The following is a 24,404-nucleotide window of genomic DNA, read 5'->3' on the forward strand; positions in this document are numbered from 1 at the left end:
CTGAAAAGTCCAAATAGTAAACTTTAACACCAATATCAATTAAAATCTTTCAATAACATGACATAGATTTGGTTCCTTGAATCTCTCAGAAAATAAAATTCCGTAGCTGCCAATACTTTATATATTGGAATCCTGAGAGATTGTTTAGTGAAGCAAAAGAAAAAGAAAAAAAGGAATTTAAAGGTATGACGAGAAGCGGAGGATATTGACTTAACGCTTGGTTAACTTGAGATATTGCTGGTCACATTTCGGACAGACAGCTCCAAATGTAAATCAATGGCCAGAATACAAACACTACGCTTTTGTTTTCAACAAAATTCAAACGTCAAAAACTATACAACGATGAAGACGCACATTTAAAAGGAGAAGAAAAGGGTAGAGAAAGAACGAGGTGATGATTTCTCCAGCTTTCTGATTTGACCATGTTCATAAAGATATTGCTCATAGAAAATTGTGAAACTGTGACAAACATCTTTATACAAGCCCCGCATGCTGTTATCTAGAAGTGAATAAACCTCATCGAGAGCATTCTCTCTCTTCTTATGGTTAGTAATTTCTCATGAAAAAATGCAATTTTACATCATACGAAATGTTAGCCATTGTCAAAATAAAAATCGTTCATTAGAAAGATTGTACAAGCTTGCCTTTCAGCCATGTCACTGCAACGTAACAGTTCTGTGGGAGTACTACATTTCTTACGGTATAAAAACAATATTTCTTTCATCCTCAAAACTCTAGAAATACATTAGCTATTTCCTGAGAAACCCAGGAATGCCAAGTTCCATGTGCCGGGGTGATATACACTATGACGAGAAAAATATGCCGTGTCAAACATTTGCTGAAAAACCTAATGCATTGGCTGCTAATGCAAGAAAGGAAACAGACATCCCCCTTGCTTGCCGATTGTGGGCTTCCCATGCCAGGCATTGTTCTACAGCTTTATGCCAATCTTGAACAACCATGTCCTTTCCATAATACAAATGTTCAGAATGGTGCTTTTTATCTGAAATGTTCTTGCAATACCTGAAATTGAGAGATTCCGCATGCAAAATATCCCGCAGAACTGATGTACTAAGTGCACGGACATGCGCACTGGAATGTGATAGACATTGAACAGTTGCAGGTAGCCGATACTGCATATACAGAATTCCATAAAGGGTTCAAAATAAATTTTGTATGTAACAAAAAAGATGATATAATTAAAGAGTAATATGTGTGATTACCTTCAATAGGTTCCATAGTCCATCTGCCATTGCCTTGCCTGGTACCCCCCAACCTAGTGAAAGTTGTGCTGCCACTGCCATTGCTTCTAACAACTGTTCACGTTTCACTCCAAGGTTAGAGATGAATGAGACCTCAAAGAAACAAGGACAACGAACCTAACTAAATCATGCAATCGGAATTAAAATCAAGAAACAGTACCCTCATTATTTAGGCATGTGAAAAGGAGAGGATATAGTTTAACAGTCAGAATACTGATTTTATCCTTTTCCGTTTTAAAAGAGCTGTTCATCTCTTTCGCCAAATATAAACTGATAAAAAATGACACCGGCTACCACATTTTGAACTAGAGAGAATTCAAACTGGTTTCAAGATAAAAATCGTGTTTTATACATTCCAGATAATAAATGATTAGTTGGTACTCATATTATCGGGCATATACATCTAATAAACTAAATGAAAAGATGGCATACCTCTAATTGTGGTGTTGTACATGCTTCTCCATCAACAAGCATGCCATCTGTTGCTCTCATGAGAAGATCTGATGCATTAGCCAATACCATCAAGGATTCTGGGGCATTATGATACCTCAGAAGTTCAGCAAGAAGGCTTACGATCCGCTGGTTTAGTCTCCATATTTGTTGACCTTGGGTATCATCTCTCGTAACCCAAGGCTGCAAATCTCTTTCTGCCTGTCCATTCATACTGAAGAGATCTTTCACAACTATCCACTTCGATAATTATACATTTCTAGTAGAAAGCAAAATACATAACAACCTTCAAATACAAGACACATGCAATTGAAGGGAAAACCAAACCCCTTGAGATTTCCAAGCGAGGCTTTGAAAATAATAGATTTCATTCACACACAAGTTTTGATGCAAAATCAAGCATATAGTTAGAACACAGAGAGCTACCCCTCATGTTGCAGAAGAAAATCCTTAGAAAACATAATCACCCATAAATATGAGAAAACTTATCAAGTCTAAATATGCAATAATTAATTTTCATAGGGAAATAAAATTTCAACTAATGCTTTCTGAACAAAGAGAGCATCTACATAGCATGATAAACTATTTTCCACACCTGAACAACAATAGCAGTTGCGGCTTTCGCGGGAGAAGCCCGTACAATATTGCAAAGGGCATCAACGACCTGACCCATTTAAAGGAAAAAAAAAATTAGATAGTTGACATCTATGCCATTGGGTTAGAAATTAAATTACCGAGGTTGACCAAAACATTACATCGCTAAAATATTCTGGATGTCTAACACAACAGAAAGAAGATTACAATGAAATTCCGCAATATAAAGATACAACTTTTTTTTGAACAAGGAACTAAAACAGATTATTACACAAAAAAAAATAGAAAATTAATCAATTCATAAAATCAACTGATAATGCCAGACTAATCAGCACTGTTCATCAGCCAAGGTAAAGATATTAAAAGTTGAATTCCACCACCCTAACTAGAAAATGACATTCTAAAATAAGCTATAGAACGATGTTATGGAGAACATGTAAGGCTTGAAATAAAATCCTCTTTAAAAAATCCTCCAAACCAAATGTTCAGAAAGTAGTTGTTGCACCTTGGACTCTTTAAAATGTATCCTACTTATTTTCATGAGATATGACTATCATGATGAGCCAAAAGTGGGATGATTGATGTATCTATCTATTTTATTTGGCCACGCTCGAACCAATGTTGCACGAAGCGGGGACAAAGTGTGGACGTTTTCTGGAAGCGTAGCGTTAGAACCATCATTTTCCAAAAATCTAGGAAGTGAAGTGTCTCAGAAGCATTATATATATATATTAAAAAAAAAACATCCAAAGTACCATATTAGTCGTAAAAGATATGAAAACATGCATATTTGTACATAAATCAAGATAGATACATTATCCATTGTACATCAATGATTAATTATTCCAACATCAACCATCTAGAATCTAGATTTCCTATCCTCTTGTCTAGTCTTTGCCTCTACTTTAATTCTCTAGGGATATTAGTCAACATTGCCCAATTTTGATCAAACAGCCTAATCCAAGACTTATAATATGGTAGAGAAAGCTTAACATGCATGATCAATGATTTTGACTTGAGTGAAAGGTACATTTTTGCTAAGACCATGACAAAGGAGTTCAACAATCAACAACACCAACACTTGGATCCATATAAGGCTCAATGCTCTTGATTAAATGACAATCACATGACCTCATACATGATATAATCTAATGTAACGCCACAATCCCATTGATCCTGAAAACTGTTAAGTCTACTGAATTTTGAATGGGATATGAAATTATATTTTTTCCATATAAAGTTTGATGAGGTTGGAACCACTCTCAAACATCCCAAGTCATTTAATGGTAATGTTAAAAACTTATGGAAAATGATGAAAATGAAAGATAAAAGAGAATGTCACTTTTACTTTAAGAATTTAACATTACCATTAGGGAGCATCTAGGAAGCGTCTAGGGAGCATCAATGGGCACCTTGGGAGTATTCGGAAAGCATAGTTCCTCACATTACAGTTCAAAAATTCCAAATAAAAAAAGCTTGGCGGAACCATGTGAACCATCTGCCTTCTCTCGATCCACTCATGATCCACCTCAGAGCACGCCCGAACCTACATTGTTTTGCAGTCGATCCTTTATGGATCTGCAAATCTGCTTTTCCAAGAATCGCTAAAAATGGCGGAATCGCGGATCCGATTTTTGAATCTGCAGTTCCGCCGGAGGATTGGTTGCGGATCCATATAGGACGCGATTCCACCTCCTAATCCTTAGGGGGCGAGGGGGGCAGAGCCTGCAACACTGCCTAGAACGATTGATGTAAAATTGCTTGTCTAGTTGGTAGCCCATACCACTTTGGTGGTTGGTCATAGCCGATACTTTAATTCCCCATTTCAAGGTGCTCAGTTTTACTACCATGGACAACTACCCTTTGATGGTAATAAGTTAATAACATCCCTGTAGGTTTTAACCCTGTACAGCAATTACCCGCAAATGAATTCTTAAAACAGAAATTATAAAAATTCTTAAAACAAATACAGAGATTTTCCCCTGGATACCAAAACTGGGACTACTAGATTGATTTTTCATTATGTTCCTTTCATTGTTACAATTCATATATATACATGCCGAAGCATTCATAAACCCCAATCCATTAACCCTGGATTAGAACATAACCATAGTTCCCCTGACCGGATCTACAAAATACCATGGGCAGAAAACCATCATGCCCAAAACCATGTGCAAAACCCATGTACAAGACCATGGGTAGGTCCGCCCACCATCTTTGGGTCCACCCCCCATCCTTGGAAAGAATATAACACACACCCAACAATCCCATGATGTGAGGCATTTATGTTTTGGGTAAGGTATTTGGGCATCTTGAGGTGGATCTACTAGGATACATGATCTTATGAGCCCCTATCCACTCACTTATTTTATTTGCTATGTATACGTGTTCCTCTTCTATAAAGGTTGGCATACATATGGTTTAGCACACCTATTATGTATCCCACATAGACCCCTTCTCTTACGTATGTACCACATTTTGGCCATGAGCTATTGGAGATAATGTTGCTCTTATTCATGCATTTTCACATTTCTCAAGGCAGTCTCATGTTTATAGAGGCATTGGTCATATTCTCCAAGGAACAGATGGGATATTTGTACACATATGGACATCATCTACACATGCTACATTGAAGAAGGAAGAGCATTCTCTATTTGTCACTTTTGGAGCTCATTTTCATCCAATATGACGGTTGACCCACACATGTGATCACTTATGATAGGGATGGGGGTTATTAGGGTATGTGATGACATGGAGATGTCAGTTGAGTGACTTCCTAGCATGAAGAAATGATATGGAAGTCAATTAAAACAATGAGGATGATGTGGACATAGCTTAACAACAACTTGAAGACTAATGGGTTAAGCTTAAGGGTCGACCTCACTCATTTGGACATCACTTACTTGTTGGGGGGTTAACGGCCCATTTTATGATGTGAAGGGTCACTTCCATCCTTCATGGAGGTGCTTTGATTTTAAGAATTGGCATGGGCATTCAATTGAGGCTTTCTTTGGAAGTTGTAGAGCATCGTACTACAATTTAATGGAGTTGTTTTGAAGGAGCCACCCGCCTTTCAAGGGTTGTGCACGTGGCATCATTTTCTTGTATCTTTGAGTTAGTCTCCTTGTGTGGATGAAAAGTCACTTTATTTTCTTTCCCTAGGTTTAATTAGAAAATAGAGAATGGGAAGAAGTTAGAAACCTGATCTATATATAAAGGCTCTCTTATCATTCCAAATGGTTGTGAATTGTTGAAGATGTCTATAGTTTGTATCTCTTCCATTCTCCTTAAGTGGCTTGGTACGTGCTAAATCTCTTCTTTTGACTAGTTTTATGCTCCTTCGCAAGGGTTTTCGGTATTCTTTCCAATCCATCTTTGATCTTGTTGGTAAAGGATTTGCTCTTGTAGGGCCTTGGTTTTCATGACTTATCTTGATTATGTAAAAAACTATTTAGCCTCCAGACTTTACTCTTGCACTCTAATCTATAAGTTTTGGATAACCAAATCTTAGACAGGCATTCCTTTTGACCCCCTAAGTGGAGACAAAGCACTAAGTCCACTCCCAATGACCCCCAAAAACCCTAAAAACTAAAATAATTTTCTCTAAAAATATAAAAAAATCATAAAAGATAAACTCAAATAAAAATATTTATCCATTACCTTGACAAATCTAATGGTTTATATCACTTTCTAAATGTATTTGTACTAGGGTTTGAGCTTAATTATTAAATTCTAAGCAGGAAAAAATGGCCCCACATATTTGTTCTAAAGGTTTTGATGTATTTTGTGGGCTGATTTAAGGATTTTACCAATTCTGGACATTAAATTGCAGTATAAAAAATCAGATTTGGTGAAACACTTAAAGCTAAGTTTTGATACTAAAATGTGCAATGTAACCCTGCTTTAACTTATATTTCATTCCTAGATTGTCTACAAAGCTTATCTAGTGCAATCTAACAATGAAATAGATTTCGTAAGTGGTGAAACCCTAGATGATTCAGCTGTTGGAAATGTAACTAGTTTCGGTCTTGACTCTTCATAATTGTTGTTGTACTTATTTCAATATGTATCTTATGTAACAAACAAAAGAAGAAAAGAAAAAGTTATTATTTTAAAGCATGGGGTTCATGCTCTTTATTGATGACCTTCTAGGTCAAAGCATGTTCTTCACGCTTCTAGGGTTTGTTAGGTCATAGGATTTATTGTCACGAGTCAAGAAATTCAACATTATGTTTATGAAACCATTCCAGGCAAAATATATCTTATAAAATAATTTATTTTGAATCTAGAAAGTCCCAGAAACCTCCAAAGTACAAGTCGGCCTAAGAAGCTTCAAGTCGGCCTAAAGGAGAGAATTTGACCCCCTTGGAAAGGCTATATAAAGGAGCAATTCGACCTCATTTGGAACTCACTCATCAACAAGTTCGATCTTACAAGAAAAAGTTCGATCTAGGAAAAGAAGCAGCAAGTAAAGAGGAACGAAGGTCTAGAAGGCAAGAGGAATCCAAGAAGTCAAGGAAAAGCTTATTTTTGGGCTCTATCTCTCTCACATGTGTGAAGGTATAGGGTTTCTACAGCTACAAAGATGGCTGAAACTGCAGGTCCGAATTACAGGACAGCAAGGTGATGTATCAAGGTGTTGGAAGAGAGAATACTCTATCTTGACCTCATTGACCTTGGGAGGATCTATCTTGCTCAAGGAAGGACTCTTGAAGAAGTTGGATTAGGGTTTTTGAAGCAGCTATATGGCTAAAGTTGCAGGACGAAATTGCAAGGCAGAAGTTGTGGTCGAAGTTGCAGCTAGAGGTTGGTTCTCTTGGAAGGACTGACTTGGTACTTGGAGGACTTGGTCTAGGGTTTGGGTCTTTGTTGTCTCATATGAAGTAGATTCTATAAAAAGAGAAGAGTTTCTGGGTTTCCCCTTTGAGGGGTTTTGCCCTGGCTTGGAGCCTAACTTTTGTGTCCATTGTTTTTATTATTTTGCTCTTGATATTTGTTTGATGAACATGATCTAATAAAGAAACACAAGAAGAATAACAAAGTTCACAAACAAGTATTAAGGTTACAGGAAAATTGGAATTAGTAAGCTAGAAGGATCATCTTGTGGACACAAGATGGTAATGTTAAGGACAAAAGGAAGACCTATTGATCTAGAAGAAGGACCTCATCAGAAGAAAACTTGAAGAGGAATACTACAAGAAGGTTACTGCTTTCCCTTAAGAAAAAGGGTCTAGTTATAATCTCACTGGAAGACCTCCCTAAAGGAAGCATCAAAGGATTTTGGTATCATTACTATTGGAAGCCATTATTAAAGTCTCTTTGAAGATCTTGAAAACCTCAAGATAGTTGGAGACATCACTAGAAAGGGAAGACTCTTGATCATCAAGTAAGTATCATATTGATGAATCTTTGTTTGAATCTATTGGTCATATGGTTCTTTCTACAAGGAAAGAAATAAGCTTGTTGTCTCATCAAATTTCCTAGCATGGAAGAAAAGGATTGATCTAGCACCTATAGAAAATGAAGTGATGGAATATGTTACTGGTGAAATTACTGAACCTAGCAAAGACAAGACTCAAGAACTAGCGAAGTACAAGAAAGGGGAAGTAAGGGCACAAAGGATCATCGTTGAATCCATTAAGGATCCTCTTGTTCCATTTGTTGCAAATTTGAAAACTTCCAAGGCTATGTACGACAAGCTAGTGAATTTGTACTTTGTAAGTACATCAGGACAAAAGATGTCTTTGAGGAATAAGCTATATAGAATGAAGAAATCAAAGGATGAAGACATGGAATCCTTTCTAATGAAGATCTCTCAATTAAGAGATCACTTGCAGGGGCTTGGAGAGACAATTTCTGATTCGGAAATGACCATCTGTGTACTAAATGCATTGCCACCAGAATGGAGCAGCTTTGCAACAAGCATCTACTCTAAGAAAGACTCAACTCCTTTTGATGAGTTGTGGGCTCAATGCATCTTGGAAGAAACTAGGATCAAGGCAAAGGATGACATTGGATCAGATGACAGTCTCAAGCCTTTATAGCTAGAGTCAAGAAGTTGAAGAAGGGAAAGTTTGGGAAGTCCAAGAAGAAATATATGTCCAAGGTTCAATGCTTTAAGTGCAATGAGTATGGACACTTTAAGAGGGACTGTCCAAACCAACAGAACAACAAAAGAAAGGAAAGAAGCGAGGCTCACATGGCTGAGGAAATGGGAGAACCTGAGAAGAAGTCGAAGAAAGAAGATGTGAAAGATATTTACTATTAAAGAAGGCATCTTGTTTGTCAGGTTCTTTGTAAAGTTGGTCTTTTCTTTTGCATCAACCTTTGGGCATTGTTCCAGGCCCGACCCAAGGTGTGGCGGCAAGGCCCGACCCAAGGTGTGTCAACAAGGCCCGACCCAAGGTGTGGCGGCAAAGGGGAGGGGGTGGTTGACCCTTTGTGGACCCAGTGGAGGAACGTGGACCCACGTGGGAGGAGTGATGAATGGGATTATAATGAACGGAAGGGAGGGTGATATATGTGAATCGATGAGCGGGACCACGCAACCAAAATAGGGGTTTCCCATGTAGTACCATCCCTAAAGCCCAAAGGTCAGTAAAAGAGCCCATGGGACTAAGATCCAAGCTTAACATCCAAAAGAGACCTAAGGGACAAGAGCACAAACCTAGTCCACTCCTTCCACCAAATCCCCCCATTAATCCATGCCCAAGAGTTTCCATGATAAGTAAACTAAAATACTCAATTACCAAATGACAAGGCATGCCTTTAGGTTTGGGAGGCCCACCTCCAAACATACGATCATCACAGATGGGTGAGGGACCACATGGCTAGCTCAGGTGACGAAGAAATGGCACAATGATCTAGTTGGTGGCTACAAGGGTTGCTAGCGGCCGACTGAGGACCATCATGGAGAAAAAAAAATCTCCTAGGGATATCACCCACAAAATGGTGGGTAACAGGTTCCACCATGCAATTTATGCATTCATGGGGAAGGTATAATACATTTCCCTTTCAAAAAGTTCTTACGTTACATGATGCAAGTGCAGGGTAAAGAGGTACCTTAATAAATGCTCTACCCATCAAACTATTGCATTTGCATCCTTAAAAATAGTTCACAAACTTTGAAGATACATGGCATATTCAAAGAACTTTTCTCTTCATCAAACTTTTCTATTCTTCGATGCGTCATCAATTGGATGCTTTATAAATCAATTTTACTCTAACCTTAATGGAAAGTGAAAGGAAAGTGATTGAATGAAAAAGGTTTGGTCAATATCAGCCAACCCCCCAGAAAATTTGATATATTCTCATTAGTCATATTGCAAGTTCGTAATAGCGCTATGACTTACATGAATTCTATTCTAAACACTACATTCCTTGGGCCAAGTTGAAGGATGGATTCCCACTCACCATCCTTGACAAGATAGTCATGGAGCACGTAAAGGAGTTTATCCCATGCTCTTCCTTATTTAACCAAAGGCTTCAATCTCTAGCTTCTAGGCACTAAGACTAGAATTGGGATAAAGTCAAAGCCTTAAGGAAATATAAGTTTGTTGATGGTGGTTGTTGTATGCTTATTTGGATGCTCAATTGGACAAACTAGTAGAGGAAACAAAAGGCATTCTTGATATGTTCCATTATCTTGGCTGAGATTTTCTCAACCATAGACTACCCCATCTTTGAATCATTCATCCTTTGTTCCCATTTTGCGGGTGGCCTAAAAGCTTCAAGCATCCCTCTTGGTTCTTTTGTTTTTCCAAATCAGCCTGGAAGTGGGAATGACTTTTGTTTGTAGCAAGTTACACCTTACCCCCAATCCCATGGAAGTTTTCCCTACTAGGAGACAAGTTGACTCGGGTCATTGAATTTTATGCTACGAGGAAACTTATTCGAAATGAAGTTCTATTTCTAATCTAGAGAAAAAGGAACATAACTTTGTTTAATTCGGCCCAAGTTGCTATGATTTTTTCTTTGACCAATAGTACATTGATATGTGTAAATTTTAGACCACAAACAATAGCGCAAGCCCGGTTGGTGGAATTAAACATGGTGCACCTCTACCAACTCCTAGAATATTGGGTAAGGGTACCTTGGACCATAAGCAAAGAGCCTCCTATGGTTTCTCGAAACCAATCTACCCATTCCAAATAATGTTAGTGAGTGATGGGAAGCCAAGGAACAAATTTGGTCGAGCCATCACAGAGAGGAGAGAGTGCCACCACATTGGCCATTAGCCCTCTAGCATGTCCAATGCATGAAATGAATTTTACTCTTGCATTGGCACTCTCAAAGAATGAAAATCAACTAGAAACTAAAGGTTGAGAGGTTAATGCTCTTGACATGGAGTCGGCTACTAATGATGGGCGAGGGACAACCAAGAATGCCAGATAATTTTCCAACTAATGTAATCTGATCTTGACAATGACCTACATGTTTCCTTTAAATGTGTGGTCATCCCTTTTGTAACTTAATGGGAAGACTCTTACTTTGTTTTGTTTTCAAGAAAATTGGCTTAGTTTATATACGGCCAAGTGGCAATTTTGATAAATGTGATCTAGAGTAATTTCAGTGGCTTTAAAGGATTTTAAAGCCATCATTTTTCTAGCTTTTGGTGGCCACCCATGTTGTCCGCATTCAAAAAAGAATGACAAACTTTCAAAAACGGGAGAGGTTGAGGAGGAAATAGCCTAGAAAATTCTTTAAAATGTTAGAACTATCTCATATGTGCCATTCATTCCTAAGAAATTGAACTATAAGAACAAGGAAAATCCCTACACTTGGAACTTGGGGGTTGGACCAGAGATATTTTCATAGTTGGAGCCTTGGACTCCAGAGCATTCTAGCTTTGGGATTCTAAATAGCCGCAAACACTGCAGTACATATATTGTGGACTTCTTTGCACAAGGTTGGCTTTTAAGTTTTCTTCTTTGTTGGGCTTCTAAGTTTTTATATTTGTGTATTGTTTGATTGTGCAATCCATTATTATGGCAAGAAGCCCAAGTACTCAATCATCAACCATAACACTGCCTACCAACCAAAGGCCAACAAATCTCCCTTTAAAACAATACTGGAATGCCAAAAGGGCTTTTGAATAGGATGTGGGCTACTATATCATCCACTCATTCACACAATGGACCAAGGGAGATAACAAGATCAAAGGGTTGGATATGCCCAACCAAAAACAATGTGGGTTGCACAAGTAAGCTGGCATTTAATCGGAGTTGCAAAAAGGAGATTAAAATTTGTGACTAGTGTTGCTTCATCATGATAATATCACCAATATTATGATATATCACAGGATTTTCAAGGCAGCAATACTATCACCTCAATATATAACAATATTTTTCAAATTTTGAAAATATGGCAATATTTTGAAAACATCATGATATGTCGGCAACATATCACAAGATTAAACTTCAAATTATAATGGCAAACATTAGGCACATGTAACAGCAAATCAATAAAGGAAAAAGGATACAAGTATTAACCATCCACAATAGAAAATAAGAAACAAAACAAACAATGTCCACATACACAAAACATCCTTTAGTATTTGGGCCTGTGCACACTGCACACTGCATGCAAATGAGAAACAGAAAAAAATATGTACATAACAAATGACAAACATGAAAAACTATGCACATACACCCGTGTGTAGTTATGCAAACATCCTTTAGCGTTTTGGCCTGTGCACACTGCATGTATACAAAGAATGTTTTTTTGGGACACAGCATTTCTATGCATGTATATGCTTGTGAGAGAACAGAAAAAATATATAGAGAGGAAAAAGAGACCATCAGACGAAGTAGAAATATATGGATTCTTACCTGCCTCCAACCTTGTTTGGCAGATGTACTTTCAACACTCATTTGCATTTCAGGAGCCGTAATCAGCCTCTGCCAGAGCAACGGTACAGAAGCTACACACAAATCTTGTTTCTCTTCCAGCACAGCTGTGACAAAATTTCCAACATTATCATTTACCCATTTATGTCTGTCCACGGTAAGGAGAGAGGCCACATCTGATGCATCCATTGGTAGGTTAGCAATAACTTTTCCAGAACCAACAATAACCACATCCATAAAGTGTTGCTCTTGTCCATTGTGAGACTTAACCTCCACCTGACCATGGCAATTTTCAAAGGATAAAATATTGCCGCCTTCAGGGTTTTGGTCAATTGCCACCTCTGCATGTATTCCTACTCCAGAATAAGCAGCTGTATCCATACTGTAATTCTTTTCTCCTCTATACTGAACATGTGAAACAAATGATTCGGACTTGTCTATAATGGAAGCAACTGCTTTGCTATTAGCATCAATAAGAACAAGAACTGATGAGGCTCTGGCACATAGCTCTGGATCCCATTTGCATCTCATCATGACAGACAGTGCATGCATGCATGCCTTTGACCTTCCTAAAAGATCTGATATATGTGCAGCTACCATAGCAGCAGCAACTATCTCACTAGAGCTGTAATTTTCTGCAGTATTGCCAACAGCAGATGGATTTAATGACAGAAGTGCCTCTAAAATCCCTAATAACCTTCTGGTATGATTCACAGCAGAATAGACCCCATTTGGTAGTCCTTTGACATGTCCACTGATGCTGTTTGCCGCTCGAACAGAATGAGGTGGGTGTACACAGTTTACCATAGGTGATGTAAAAGAGAGCAATTGCACTTCACATGCCTGAGCACAAACAGCTGCAAGAATGTATGAACTGAAAGTTGCTGCTGCCCCTCTCTCTTTGTTGGCTCTGTGCCCATTTACTTTTTGGCTTCCATTAATAGCCTGCTGATCTCTCATAGTTGAATTTGAAAGTACACCTCTATCATTTATTGCTTTTCTGCTCCCATTTTGCACAGCATCATGACTAAGGCAAACAGTAAGGACCACAAAGAGTAAACGAGAAGCAAGATCTAAAGGAAGACAAGGCTCTGTAAATAAAGAATGAACCATAGCACGGAGCTCGGCCACAGCAAGGTTCTTGGAGGTTGGACCAGCACCAGCATGGGAATTTCGTGTTTTTCTAGTCTGTTCCATTGATTGTTCTGCAGGAAAGGTTCTTTGCAGTATTGCTTGGACAGTCGCAGTAAATATTCTCATTAATGAAGCCTCTGATGGGCTTCCCCGAGGTAGATATTCCAGAACACGGAGGAGAGGATGAAATAGATTCCATGATAAAACTGGCGGTTGCAAAGGAGTTGCCACTACAATTTCAGGTAAATCCACAGTTGACGAACTCAGAGGGAGCAGACCATATGCAGCTTCCCAAAGAGTACAAATTCTCCATTCTACCTCAGGCCCATGATGACGCATTAATGAGGCCACACCTTGGGCTGTGGCTTCGATATTAGCTTGATATGTTTCCATTTCTATCTGTAAAAATTTTGAACATTATAAAAGTGGAGAGCAGAAACAATTAATTTGGTATTTGAGCATCTGAGGATATTAGATAAGATGCAAAATAAAATGCACCAACAAAAAACTATGATCCTTATTGTCAACCACGATATAGAGTCCTACCAACAACTCTATTATAATATAAAAGACTGCAATAAAATATCAATAAGAGCATCGGAAAATTATGACTCAAAGTTACCTGCTCTCCACTGCTTGAAGGACCAAAAGCACCATACATGTCACACTGAACATCAACACCTTGAGCAAGTCGAGGAGGAGGAAAAAGCAATGCAGGCTGTGAAAGTGTACGGAAGAGCAAGGCTGCTGCAGCATCAGCAGCAATGCCAACCCTCATGGACAGAGCTGTACCAATTGCACGTAGAAAATGCAAATGCAGCCAATTTTTAGGAAGCTGTAATACAAAGATGGTGGTTAGAACTCCATCTGAAAGAGAAGGTTGCATCCCACAGATAAAAACTGAAACATTCTCACCATCTGTACCCTTAAGAGATAAAAACAGCTAATACATTTCTAATTGCATCATGGCATGTCACATTTAATATATCATAGGGAAAGTAGATAGCATGATGTATCTATCTAGATCTGCTTGCTTCTTATCATTTTAGCCTTCCATCACAGTAATTTATTGAGCATTCTGAACAAAGATTTGAATATAAGCTATATATTCCTCAGATAAAATAGTGATCTGCATTTCAACTTCTACTTTCCAGCGTTTTGTATGGCCTTCTAAACGGTACAACTGTAAACTTAATAAAAACAAATACAAATCAAATGAGAAGAATCTATTTGGTGCCTTTATTCATACAAGTTCAACAAAGATCATGAAAATTCCCTCCCAACAGTCAAAAGAATCCTAAGAGTTTTAAGATAATATCTTTCCATAACAAAGGCTTATCATTTGTCAGACCATTTCTATATCTGGTATCCTCCCATGAAGTTTTATCCAAATTATGTTCTTCCAAAGAACTAAACCTAGAATTGTCATTGTATGCGATAAATAAGTTGTAAGTATTTATCTTGGAATTGTGAATGCATTTGTGTTAAAATTGGCAACTAGGGCCAAACTCCATGTGGATCATCTTATTTATGGCAGCTGATATTTTTCTTGGATCCCTCTCATCGAGAGGTGTAGGATTGATCTAAAGATCATCCGATTCCGATAAGTATTCATGGAGTTATGAATTTATTTGCGTTATAAGACAATTCGTCAAGGTCAGCCAGCAACCAAATAAACCCCACATGTGCTCAACATTTTAGTATAAATAGAGGTGGCCTTCAAGTCATTTCAACACACTTGGGATCTCTTCCTCTCTCTACTTGTCTTTGGGTTTTAGTAGGAGAGATCCTAAGGAATAACGTTGCCCTAATCCAGAGGGCAGAAAGCCGGAAAAGCCGGAAATGCTAAAAAGCTAAAAATGCCGGAAATGCCAGAACTGTCGGAAAAGACAAAACTACCGGAAAAGCCGGAAAAGCCGGAATTTCCAGAAAAGCCAGAACTACCGGAAAAGTCGGAATTGCCGAGACTGCCGAGACTGTCGGGAACAACCAGAACTGTCGGCACTGCCGGGAACATCCAAAACTGCCAGAACTATCGGGAACTGCCGAAACATCTGGAGCATCTGTCTCTGAAGGAAAGCAGCATGCAAGGGACAGCTAACTAACATTAGGACAGTTGTATGGTAATTAGCAGCCAATACACCAAGCATGCAATGTTACAGCTAGCATGCAAGGGACAACTAGCATGCAACAACAAGCATGCTAGGGGCATTAAGCAAGCAAGGGACAACAAGCAAGCAAGGTGCAGCCAACACACAGGTCAAGATGGCAACATGGTGCAGCAATGGCACATAATGCAGTACAGTGATGGGTACAGTCATGATTAATGAAGCGTGATGAGATGCAGCATAGTGATGATGGGTGCAGCATGGTGCAGTGCAGTGAGGTGCAGCATGATGATGAAATGCAGCACAACGATAAGTGAAGGAGTCACCTTGGAGAATTAGTTGAAGCAGCATGTCTTCAACTGATCTCATGTATCATCTTCTTAGAGATGATCTATGCTCTTATCTAGATAAGTCAAAGTGTTGACTTCTGTTGTAAACGTACTATCTCTCTCTCTCTCTCTCTCTGCTGAACTATTGAAGAACATATAAGAAGAATTGATCAAGGGTTTCCCCACATTGGGGTTTGTCCCTGGCTAGCGCCACATCTTGTGTCCTCTTGTCTTGGCTTGTCTTCAACGATTTATGTTTATGTTCTATCTGCAGTTTACTTTAATGCTGATGTGATTGCTAATCTGGAAAAGATATGGAGCTAACTGTGAAAATTGAAATAAATTGCTCTAAGCATAGAACATACCTAAAATTAACATGGTATCAGAGCTGAGGTGAAGACAATGCCCAAGCAAGAGTGAAAGAGCAATCACCGAAGACAGTTGGGAAAGGACAAAAGGATCAATGGATTCCTCATCCCTCTTCAAATTCACCAAGGGTGAAGTCAAAGCAGAGAATATTATCAAAATGGCGCAGCGGAATATGGCCTGCCGCCTACCTAAAGATCACTTCATTGGAAGACCAGATCTCAGGGTGGAAGGAAAGGCAGATAACTAGTTCGGCCATTATGCGAAGGAGTGTCTGAATGGCAGGGACACATCACTTGATGATGATAACAATCATTCCAGGGACATCTTCAATGATCAAAGGAATGATAGGTAATGCAGGTCATCAAGGAAATGGTCGACTCTTCATAGAAAGCAAGGAACCCCAGGTATGAAGAATCAAATGTTGTTTCTGATAAGATAAAAAAGCATTATCTTGTATTGGCCCTCTCCTTCAGATTCTTTGGGAATCTGGCTTATAGATTGTAGTGCTTCAAGGCACTTCATCGGATAGATGGGTGCACTCTCTAATTTGGTAGAGATGGAAACAATCAAGGGATTATACTTGGAGTCGATGCCACCTATTCCTAAAAGGGTGTAGGGAATGTTAACTCTCAATTGAATAAGGGTAACTCGATTCATTTACAAAATCTCTTTTATGTACTTGATCACAAGAAGAACCTGGTGTCCATCTCGGAAATGGAAGTCAAAGGTTTCAGGGTGGCATTCATCGATGGAAAGGTACATGTTAAAAAATATAATTTTCAAAGATGCTTTTTCTCATGGGTTCAAGGTTGGCAATTTGTATCAAGTTGCAGGATGGTCCATTGGGGATCATGTCAATTGACATATCACATCTATAACACCGGAGGTCTACCTATGGGGCCCTACCTGATGTGAGTCAAATGGTGATAGGGATGTCTGAATTCAAGTAGAGCATGAAGGTACATGTCTGAGATGTACCGAAGGAAAATATTATAAGGGGACCATTCCCCTCATGTAGCAGGTCCACAGGTTTGGAACAACCCGAGGAGTTTGAGATTCATGATCAGGAATCTCATGTATACAGGTGGAAGAAAGCCCTCTATGGCTTGAAGCAAAACACCCCGGGCGTAGTATGAGAGGATTGATAGTTGTCTGATGAAGCTGAGATTCACTAGGAGTGAAACCGATCCAAACCATTACCCGAAGGTTGTGGATGATAGACCTCTCATACCGGCACCTTATGAGGACGACCTATTTCTGACAGGTGCAGACCCTCTCATTTGCAGAAGTAAGAGGGAGTTGGATTCTGGATGTGGAATGATAAACTGCAACCCTGTGAGTCTGTGACTACCTCGAGGATCTTAACTTTCAAAAGTTATATGGTAGTGATGTTAGACCAGATTTGGGAAATGCCTTTGAGTTTCATAAACTCGTTCGCGTTGATGTTCTTGGTGAACTTCCATTCGGACATATGTTTTGCAGTTAGCATGGTGAGCTCATATTTGGTTGAGCCTCACTAGATTGGTGTCAAGAATCTTCTGAGATATCTTCGGGGCACAATCTCTCATGGATTGAGATACACTGCCGGAAATATGAAACTGCATGATTATTCGAATGTTGACTGGGCAGGTAGTGTGGAGGATCACTAGAGCACTTCTCAGTGCTGGTTCTCTTTGGATTCTACTTCGATATCATGGATGAGCAGGAAGCAGAATTTGGTTGCTATAAGCACCGCCGAGACTGAATACATAGATACAAGTATGATCTTGTGTGAAGTTGCATGGTTTCAGAAGCTCTTGAGTGATTTGTTTGTACACATGATGAATACCACTGTGATTCTCTATGACAACCAGAGGGGGGATTTGATTATTGAGGAATCCCGTATTCGATGATTGCTCCAGCAGATAGACATCAGAAACTACCTTATCTGCGATATGGTAAGTCAATGAGTGAGGAGGCTCCATCGCATTGAGACTGATGTACAGGTCACAGACATTTTGTCAAAAACCCGAGGAAAGGTCAAATCTGTGACTTTCCCGAACGACTTGGAGTCGTTGAGAGACCTTATAAGGGTCCTGCATGTTGATGCATTGAGCTCTAGGAGCTCTGGGGGGCTTGGGGTACTTACTGGAGCAACGTATGGCCACAGGGCGACTCACCTTCCCCTGGTGGTGCGCTATGAACAGGATGATTAGTTCTTCTATGGGTCGGGATGATTAGTTCTCCCGTGGCAACTGTGAATCAGGATGATTAGTTCTCCTATGGGCCAGGATGATTTGTTCTCCGTGGCGACTATGGAATAAGATGATTAGTTCTCCTGTGGGCCAGGATGATTTGTTCTCTGTGGCAACTGTGGAACAGGATGATTAGTTCTCCTGTGGGCTAAGATGATTAGTTCTCCGTGGCATCCACTGACAGGATGATTCGTTCTCCTGTGGACAGGATGATTAGTTCTCCTGTCGAGGCATCCTACCCATGAAGTCTGGGACTCATGGGAAGTACCTCTCATCTGATCAATAAGCAGGGAAATGAGGATAGGGACCATAGTAGTACTATCAATGGACACATCGTTGTATCTACCATACTCCCTATGCTAGGATGACCTCCATCGATCTGGGATCAATGAAATTGATCTGGGATCAGTATGAGTGGTTTGAGACACTCTCTTGTGATATTGATTTGGGATCAATAAAACTAACTTCGAGTCAATAAGAGTGATGTGACACACTCTCTTCAGATGAAACTGACTTCGGGTCAGTAAAGAATGGTATGAGACATTCTCGATCAATTCTTCTTCTTCACAGTTCAACAGAGCAGAGCTCAGCAGATCAGAGCAGTGCAGGGCACTGATGGCAGAGATAGTACAGTCAGACATATGGATCAACGGATGAAGTTCTCCCTAGTTGAGACTCGAGAGGGAGTGTTAAAATTGGCAACTAGGGCCAAACTCCATGTGGGTCATCTTATTTATGGCAGCTGATATTTTTCTTGGATCCCTCTCATCGAGAGGTGTAGGATTGATCTAAAGATTATCCGATTCCAATAAGTATTCTTGGAGTTATGAATTTATTTGTGTTATAAGACAATTCGTCAAAGTCGGCCAACAACCAAATAAACCCCACATGTGCTCAATGTCTTAGTATAAATAGAGGTGGCCTTCAAGTCATTTCAATACACTTGGGATCTCTTCCTCTCTCTACTTGTCTTTGGGTTTTAGTAGGAGGAGAGATCCTAAGGAATAACGTTGCCATGATCCAGAGGGCAAAAAACCGGAAAAGCCGGAAATGCTGAAACGCCGGAAATGCCAGAAACACCGGAAAAGCCGGAACTGCCGGAAAAGCCAGCACTGCCGGAAAAGCCGGAACTGTTGGAAAAGCCGGAACTGCCAGAAAAGCCGGAAAACTCTGGAAACGCCAGAACTGCCGAAAAAGCCAAAAACTGCTGGAAAAGCCGAAACTGCCAGGGAACAACATGGGGACTGCCGGTAACAACCGAAACTACCGGGAACAGCTGAAACTGAAACTGCCAGAACTGCCGAAACAGCCAAAGCATCTATCTCCCAAGGAAAGTAGCATGCAAGGGACAGCTAACTAACATTGGGACAATTGTATGGTACTTAGCAGCCAATACACCAAGCATGCAATGTTACAGCTAGCATGCAAGGGACAACTAACATGCAACAACAAGCATGCTAAGGACAACAAGCATGCTAGGGACAACAAGCAAGAAAAGTGCAGCCAACACATAGGTCAGCATGGCAACATGGTGCAGCAATGGCACATAATGCAGTATAGTGATGGGTACAGTCATGATTAATGAAGCGTGATGAGATGCAGCATAGTGATGATGGGTGCAGCGTGGTGCAGTTCGGTGAGGTGCAGCATGATGATGAAATGCAGCACAACGATAAGTGAAGGAGTCACCTTGGAGAATTAGTTGAAGCAGCATGTCTTCAACTGATCTCATGTATCATCTTCTTAGAGATGATCTATGCTCTTATCTAGATAAGTCAAAGTGTTGACTTCTGTTGTAAACGTACTATCTCTCTCTCTCTCTGCTGAACTATTGAAGAACATATAAGAAGAATTGATCAAGGGTTTCCCCACATTGGGGTTTGTCCCTGGCTAGCGTCACATCTTGTGTCCTCTTGTCTTGGCTTGTCTTCTGTGATTTATGTTTATGTTCTATCTGCAGTTTACTTTAACACTGATGTGATTGCTAATCTGGAAAAGATATGGAGCTAACTGTGAAAATTGAAATAAATTGCTCTAAGCATAGAACATACCTAAAATTAACAATTTGCGAGGTGTTTTGCCTTTGAACACAATATTTTTAAGTGCTATAAAGCTGGTTGTGTTCAAAATCCTTCAAATTAGCATAACACTGAAAGTCTGAATCATATAAATAGAGCCCTGCTCTAGTGATCGAAGAGTGTCCAAGAAAAGTTACTTTCTTGAAACTCATAACCAAGAATAGCATCAATATATATCTAATAATGCATCTATGTAAGGCCAACCAAACTATTAGCATATCACTAAATCATTTAGATAGAGCCCTGCTCTAGTGATCAAAGAGTGCCTAACAAAAGTTATTTTCCTGAAACTCACAAGCAAGAATAACATCAACATATCACTTAAAACACTCTAATCCTATATCTATTTTAAGACTAAAGTATCAAACAGTGATACTTGCAAACTACAAATGATATATGGATCCCTTCAGATGTTGTAAACAGAAAAAAGGAAAAGAAAAAAGGATTAACCGTACAAATAGTAAGGTTATATCTACTCACTTGCATTGTAGATGCGTAGTCTTCTGCAGCTCTCAGAAGTTCCACAAGCTGTACTGCAGCATCAAGTGCATCCGGAGCCCAAGAAGGAGGTGCCTCTAACAGGCCCAAAAGTAGCCTCTGTGTTGCACTAGGAGTAGCAATTGCATAGTACCTGTCATTGGCAAAACATGACAGATAAAAAATTCAATAAATCTCAATCATGTTGAAAATTACAACCCAACAACAGGAATTGTTGAATTTGTGAGTAGAAGATTCAAATCACAGGAAAACTTCACCTGTGGAATAAGCGAGCATAAGGTTCAAGAGGAGGCAATCCTGCAACCAAATGCTCATCCAAAGCTGTTGTTGGAGGAGGAAGGAGGAGAGCAGGAACAGCAGCAGCAGTCAGATTGGCAGTCTCATAACGACTAACTTCATCATCGCAGACACTGAGAATGACTCCAGCTCCATTAGCAACTGCCCATCTTGGCGTTGATGGCATAAGTTGTGGGTGTTTTCCTGGTCCTCGACCACCAGCTGTCATTCATGCATAGAATTCCAGAGTCAAATTATTGAACAAAAAATTAAATCGAGCATTTGAGACAAATCATAATAAGTCATTGAACTGTCATGTCTACCATCTCAATATATTTAGAGAGAAAAGTTTCCAAACAATCTGCAGAACCTTGTTTTTTCCAATTGAATGAATAACCTTCCATCTTCATTGGTTTTTATTCGTGATAAAAACAAAACAATAATTCTATCTATATCCATGTTTTAAGGTCATAACAGTCCTATAGCCATAAAATGTTTCATCTTAATGACTACAAGAATAAATGCATTAATTAGTTATAATCCCATCCCATCCATTGTTTTCCCATCATCTACAAATCAGTGCTAGCAATGACAACATTGCTCCCATGAGAAATCTCATTCCATCAATTAACACATCTTATTGCTTTTGCTTTGGCTTGAATCCTTTTGCATGCATCATTGCTTTTCAATTGGTTAATGCCTCTCAAAATCTGCCAACATAAAAACCCTATTTACTCAAAGTGCAATATAAAAAATATAACGATAATTATGTTTTAAGTGTGTTACCAATATTTCCCCCAATCATCTCCTCTATAGTCAAGCCCTTATCTCCATCAATTGTTGTCCACGCATGTCACATAATTCATCCCCTCATCTTTTTATTTAATTTAATACGTCCTTCAATCTATCTATGTTACTAAGTTCTGTACATCTAATGTTCAGATGCCACTGACTACTCATACATTTGTAAGTCTTCTTAATGTTCATAATAAATATGTCCTCGATTGCTCATACCTTCATAACTTTTCTTTTCTGTACAGCTTGTGATGATATATTCACTACTATTTGCTCTTTTAGTCACTACATTCAAGTTTCAAAAGTTAACAGGCTAAAACTTGATCCCACAAATGAAATATGAAACATTCGTTTATCACTGTGAATTCAAGTGTGCAGTTATCAACACTTTGGCACATGTGCCATCCAAACTAGCAAACCAATCAAGCAGTCAGTTTCAAATTCATTCAATGTCATTCCTCACAGTAGCATTCACCCCATCTGTTCACACCTGCACATCTGCCCCAATACTATTACCCAGCAAGTATTTTAATTCCCGAGTTGAATTATAGAGAAACTTAGAAAAGCAAATGCACTTACCGACCTTTTATTTTAGGCTTCTGATCATCTCCTGTCTCTCTCTTACCTCTACGCACTCACCTGTCTTAACATTATCCTTGTCCAGAAGTCCTTTTAATTACTTGCAAAGTATCTATTGACCCTAATGAGGGTCAAATGTAAATGTAAAAGCTAGACTGGCCTGGTAATGGGCCTACATGGGCAATGAGTGAGAACTTTTATATATAAGAGGTCGGCAGAGTTATTATTACACACACTGACTTATGTAGTACTACTACAACGTAGTGTTATCAGAAACAGTCCAAATGCTGGAGGGCCCAAATGGGTGGGTAACTGGGCTGGGAGGTCAGTTTCATATGGAACCTGCAGGTTCAAACTGGTTCCTGTTAAGAGCTGGTCTGTAGACCAGTGTGTGCCTCTGGGGAATAAAATGAAAAAAAAAAGGGGAGAGGAAAAGAAAAAATTAAGAAAAAAAACCTCCCCCTACCTCCCAAACCCTAAACCAATGTTATAGAATGACCCTGCCCCCTCTATTTCCCTCAGACGTCCCATTTGTGAGCATTTAGTTTTGATGATTCCGGAGCTGCAGTGAAGAGATTTGATACAGAGTTAGCTATCCCTAAATCAATGTACCTGCCCCATCTATTTCCTTCACATCTCTCATTTGTGAGCATTTGATTTTGGAGACTGTGGAGCCATGGTGAAGAGATTTGATTCGGAGTTAGCTTGAAGCTAATTTGGCAATGTTTGTGGGCTGCTTTCAGTGGATTTGGCATCTACATCAGTAGTCTAATTTTCATCTACGAGCTTGGTGGAGATTAGAGACCAGATTGTTGTGCCCCCAAATTGCATGGTGTGAGGAAACAAAAACACATATTTGAAATAAGAACATGCTAGAAACATAACCCAAAAATATTAAGAAACATGGATATGCAAAATATATATATATATATATATAGGAAAGTTGTGTGATATGGAGAAACAGAAATGCGCTGGAAATGTGGCCCCTTAAAAATTAGGAAAACAGTAAAACGTGTCGTATATATTAGATAGTGTGCTATTTCAAAAATCTATATTGGAACTTTGAAAGAAAGTATATAAGTTTTAAACTTTTAAGTTTTAACAGTATGATTTAGAATACAGATTCATGAATAAATGAGTAAGTGCCAAGGCCCAAGAACATTTAAATGAGAATAGAAGACATTGGACGAGTGATACATAATGCAAGTAGTAAACTCCAAAGCCAATGTTCCACCAAGTTTCCAGGACAGGGGATGTGGGAACGGGGAGATCCACATGTCATCAGCATCTAGAGTCGAGAGTCAACAATGAAAATGAACGATGGATAATGAACTAATGTTATCAGAACCAGACTGGTCAACAAACTAGTTGACCCCAAAACCAAGAATTGGGAAAAAATACAAACCAAAAAACCAGTCAACCAAAAGATACATAAATATATAAATTTTGAAAAAAATACATAAATATTCATGTGCATCCATATGAATCCAAACCATTATACACAAATATGCAATTTTTTTCATATATGTAGCAAGTAAAGGTGCATAGAACCAAAATAGGACCAAGTTCAATCCATCTTTGAACCAAAAATACATCAACAAAGAGGCTCTAGATGGCCTCTATAGTCCCAAAAAAAAATCATGCTACAACAAATACCTACATATCATCAAAATCATTGCCTATATGAGAATCCTCATCATCAATATCACCCTCTAAGCATTAAAATAAGATAGAAAAAGCTTAACATGTCAAATCAAGATTTTGTTTGAGTGATAGGTACATTTTTACTAGGGTCATGATAGAGGAGTTCAACAATCAATGCCACCAACATCGAGGTACATAGAGAGCTT

At 39.1% G+C, this 24,404-nt stretch overlaps 1 protein-coding gene across 3 annotated transcripts in view; it reads right to left on the minus strand.

Annotated features, from left to right (window-relative positions):
* Positions 1–502: 502 nt before the first annotated feature.
* Positions 503–24,404, minus strand: part of GI (gigantea protein (GI)) — a 103,626-nt gene continuing 79,724 nt past the window's right edge. Inside the window, exons 8-15 of one of the 3 annotated variants that reach the window (XM_089417114.1) lie at positions 21,162–21,402; positions 20,887–21,037; positions 13,911–14,123; positions 12,137–13,687; positions 2,308–2,376; positions 1,695–1,913; positions 1,224–1,316; positions 503–1,133 (exon numbers count right to left, since the gene is read on the minus strand). In XM_089417114.1, the coding sequence (XP_089273240.1) occupies positions 828–1,133; positions 1,224–1,316; positions 1,695–1,913; positions 2,308–2,376; positions 12,137–13,687; positions 13,911–14,123; positions 20,887–21,037; positions 21,162–21,402 (2,843 nt within the window). In that variant the 3' untranslated portion in view covers positions 503–827. Of the gene's footprint in view, positions 1,134–1,223; positions 1,317–1,694; positions 1,972–2,307; positions 2,377–12,136; positions 13,688–13,910; positions 14,124–20,886; positions 21,038–21,161; positions 21,403–24,404 lie in introns of those variants that run through there. The other 2 variants (XM_089417116.1, XM_089417115.1) reach the window with 2 other exon arrangements.

The sequence above is a fragment of the Pinus tabuliformis genome, chromosome 3_2 (assembly GCF_031772625.1).
Source record: "Pinus tabuliformis cultivar Carrire ecotype Pingquan chromosome 3_2, CPIR1, whole genome shotgun sequence".
Classification (NCBI taxonomy): Eukaryota; Viridiplantae; Streptophyta; class Pinopsida; order Pinales; family Pinaceae; genus Pinus; species Pinus tabuliformis.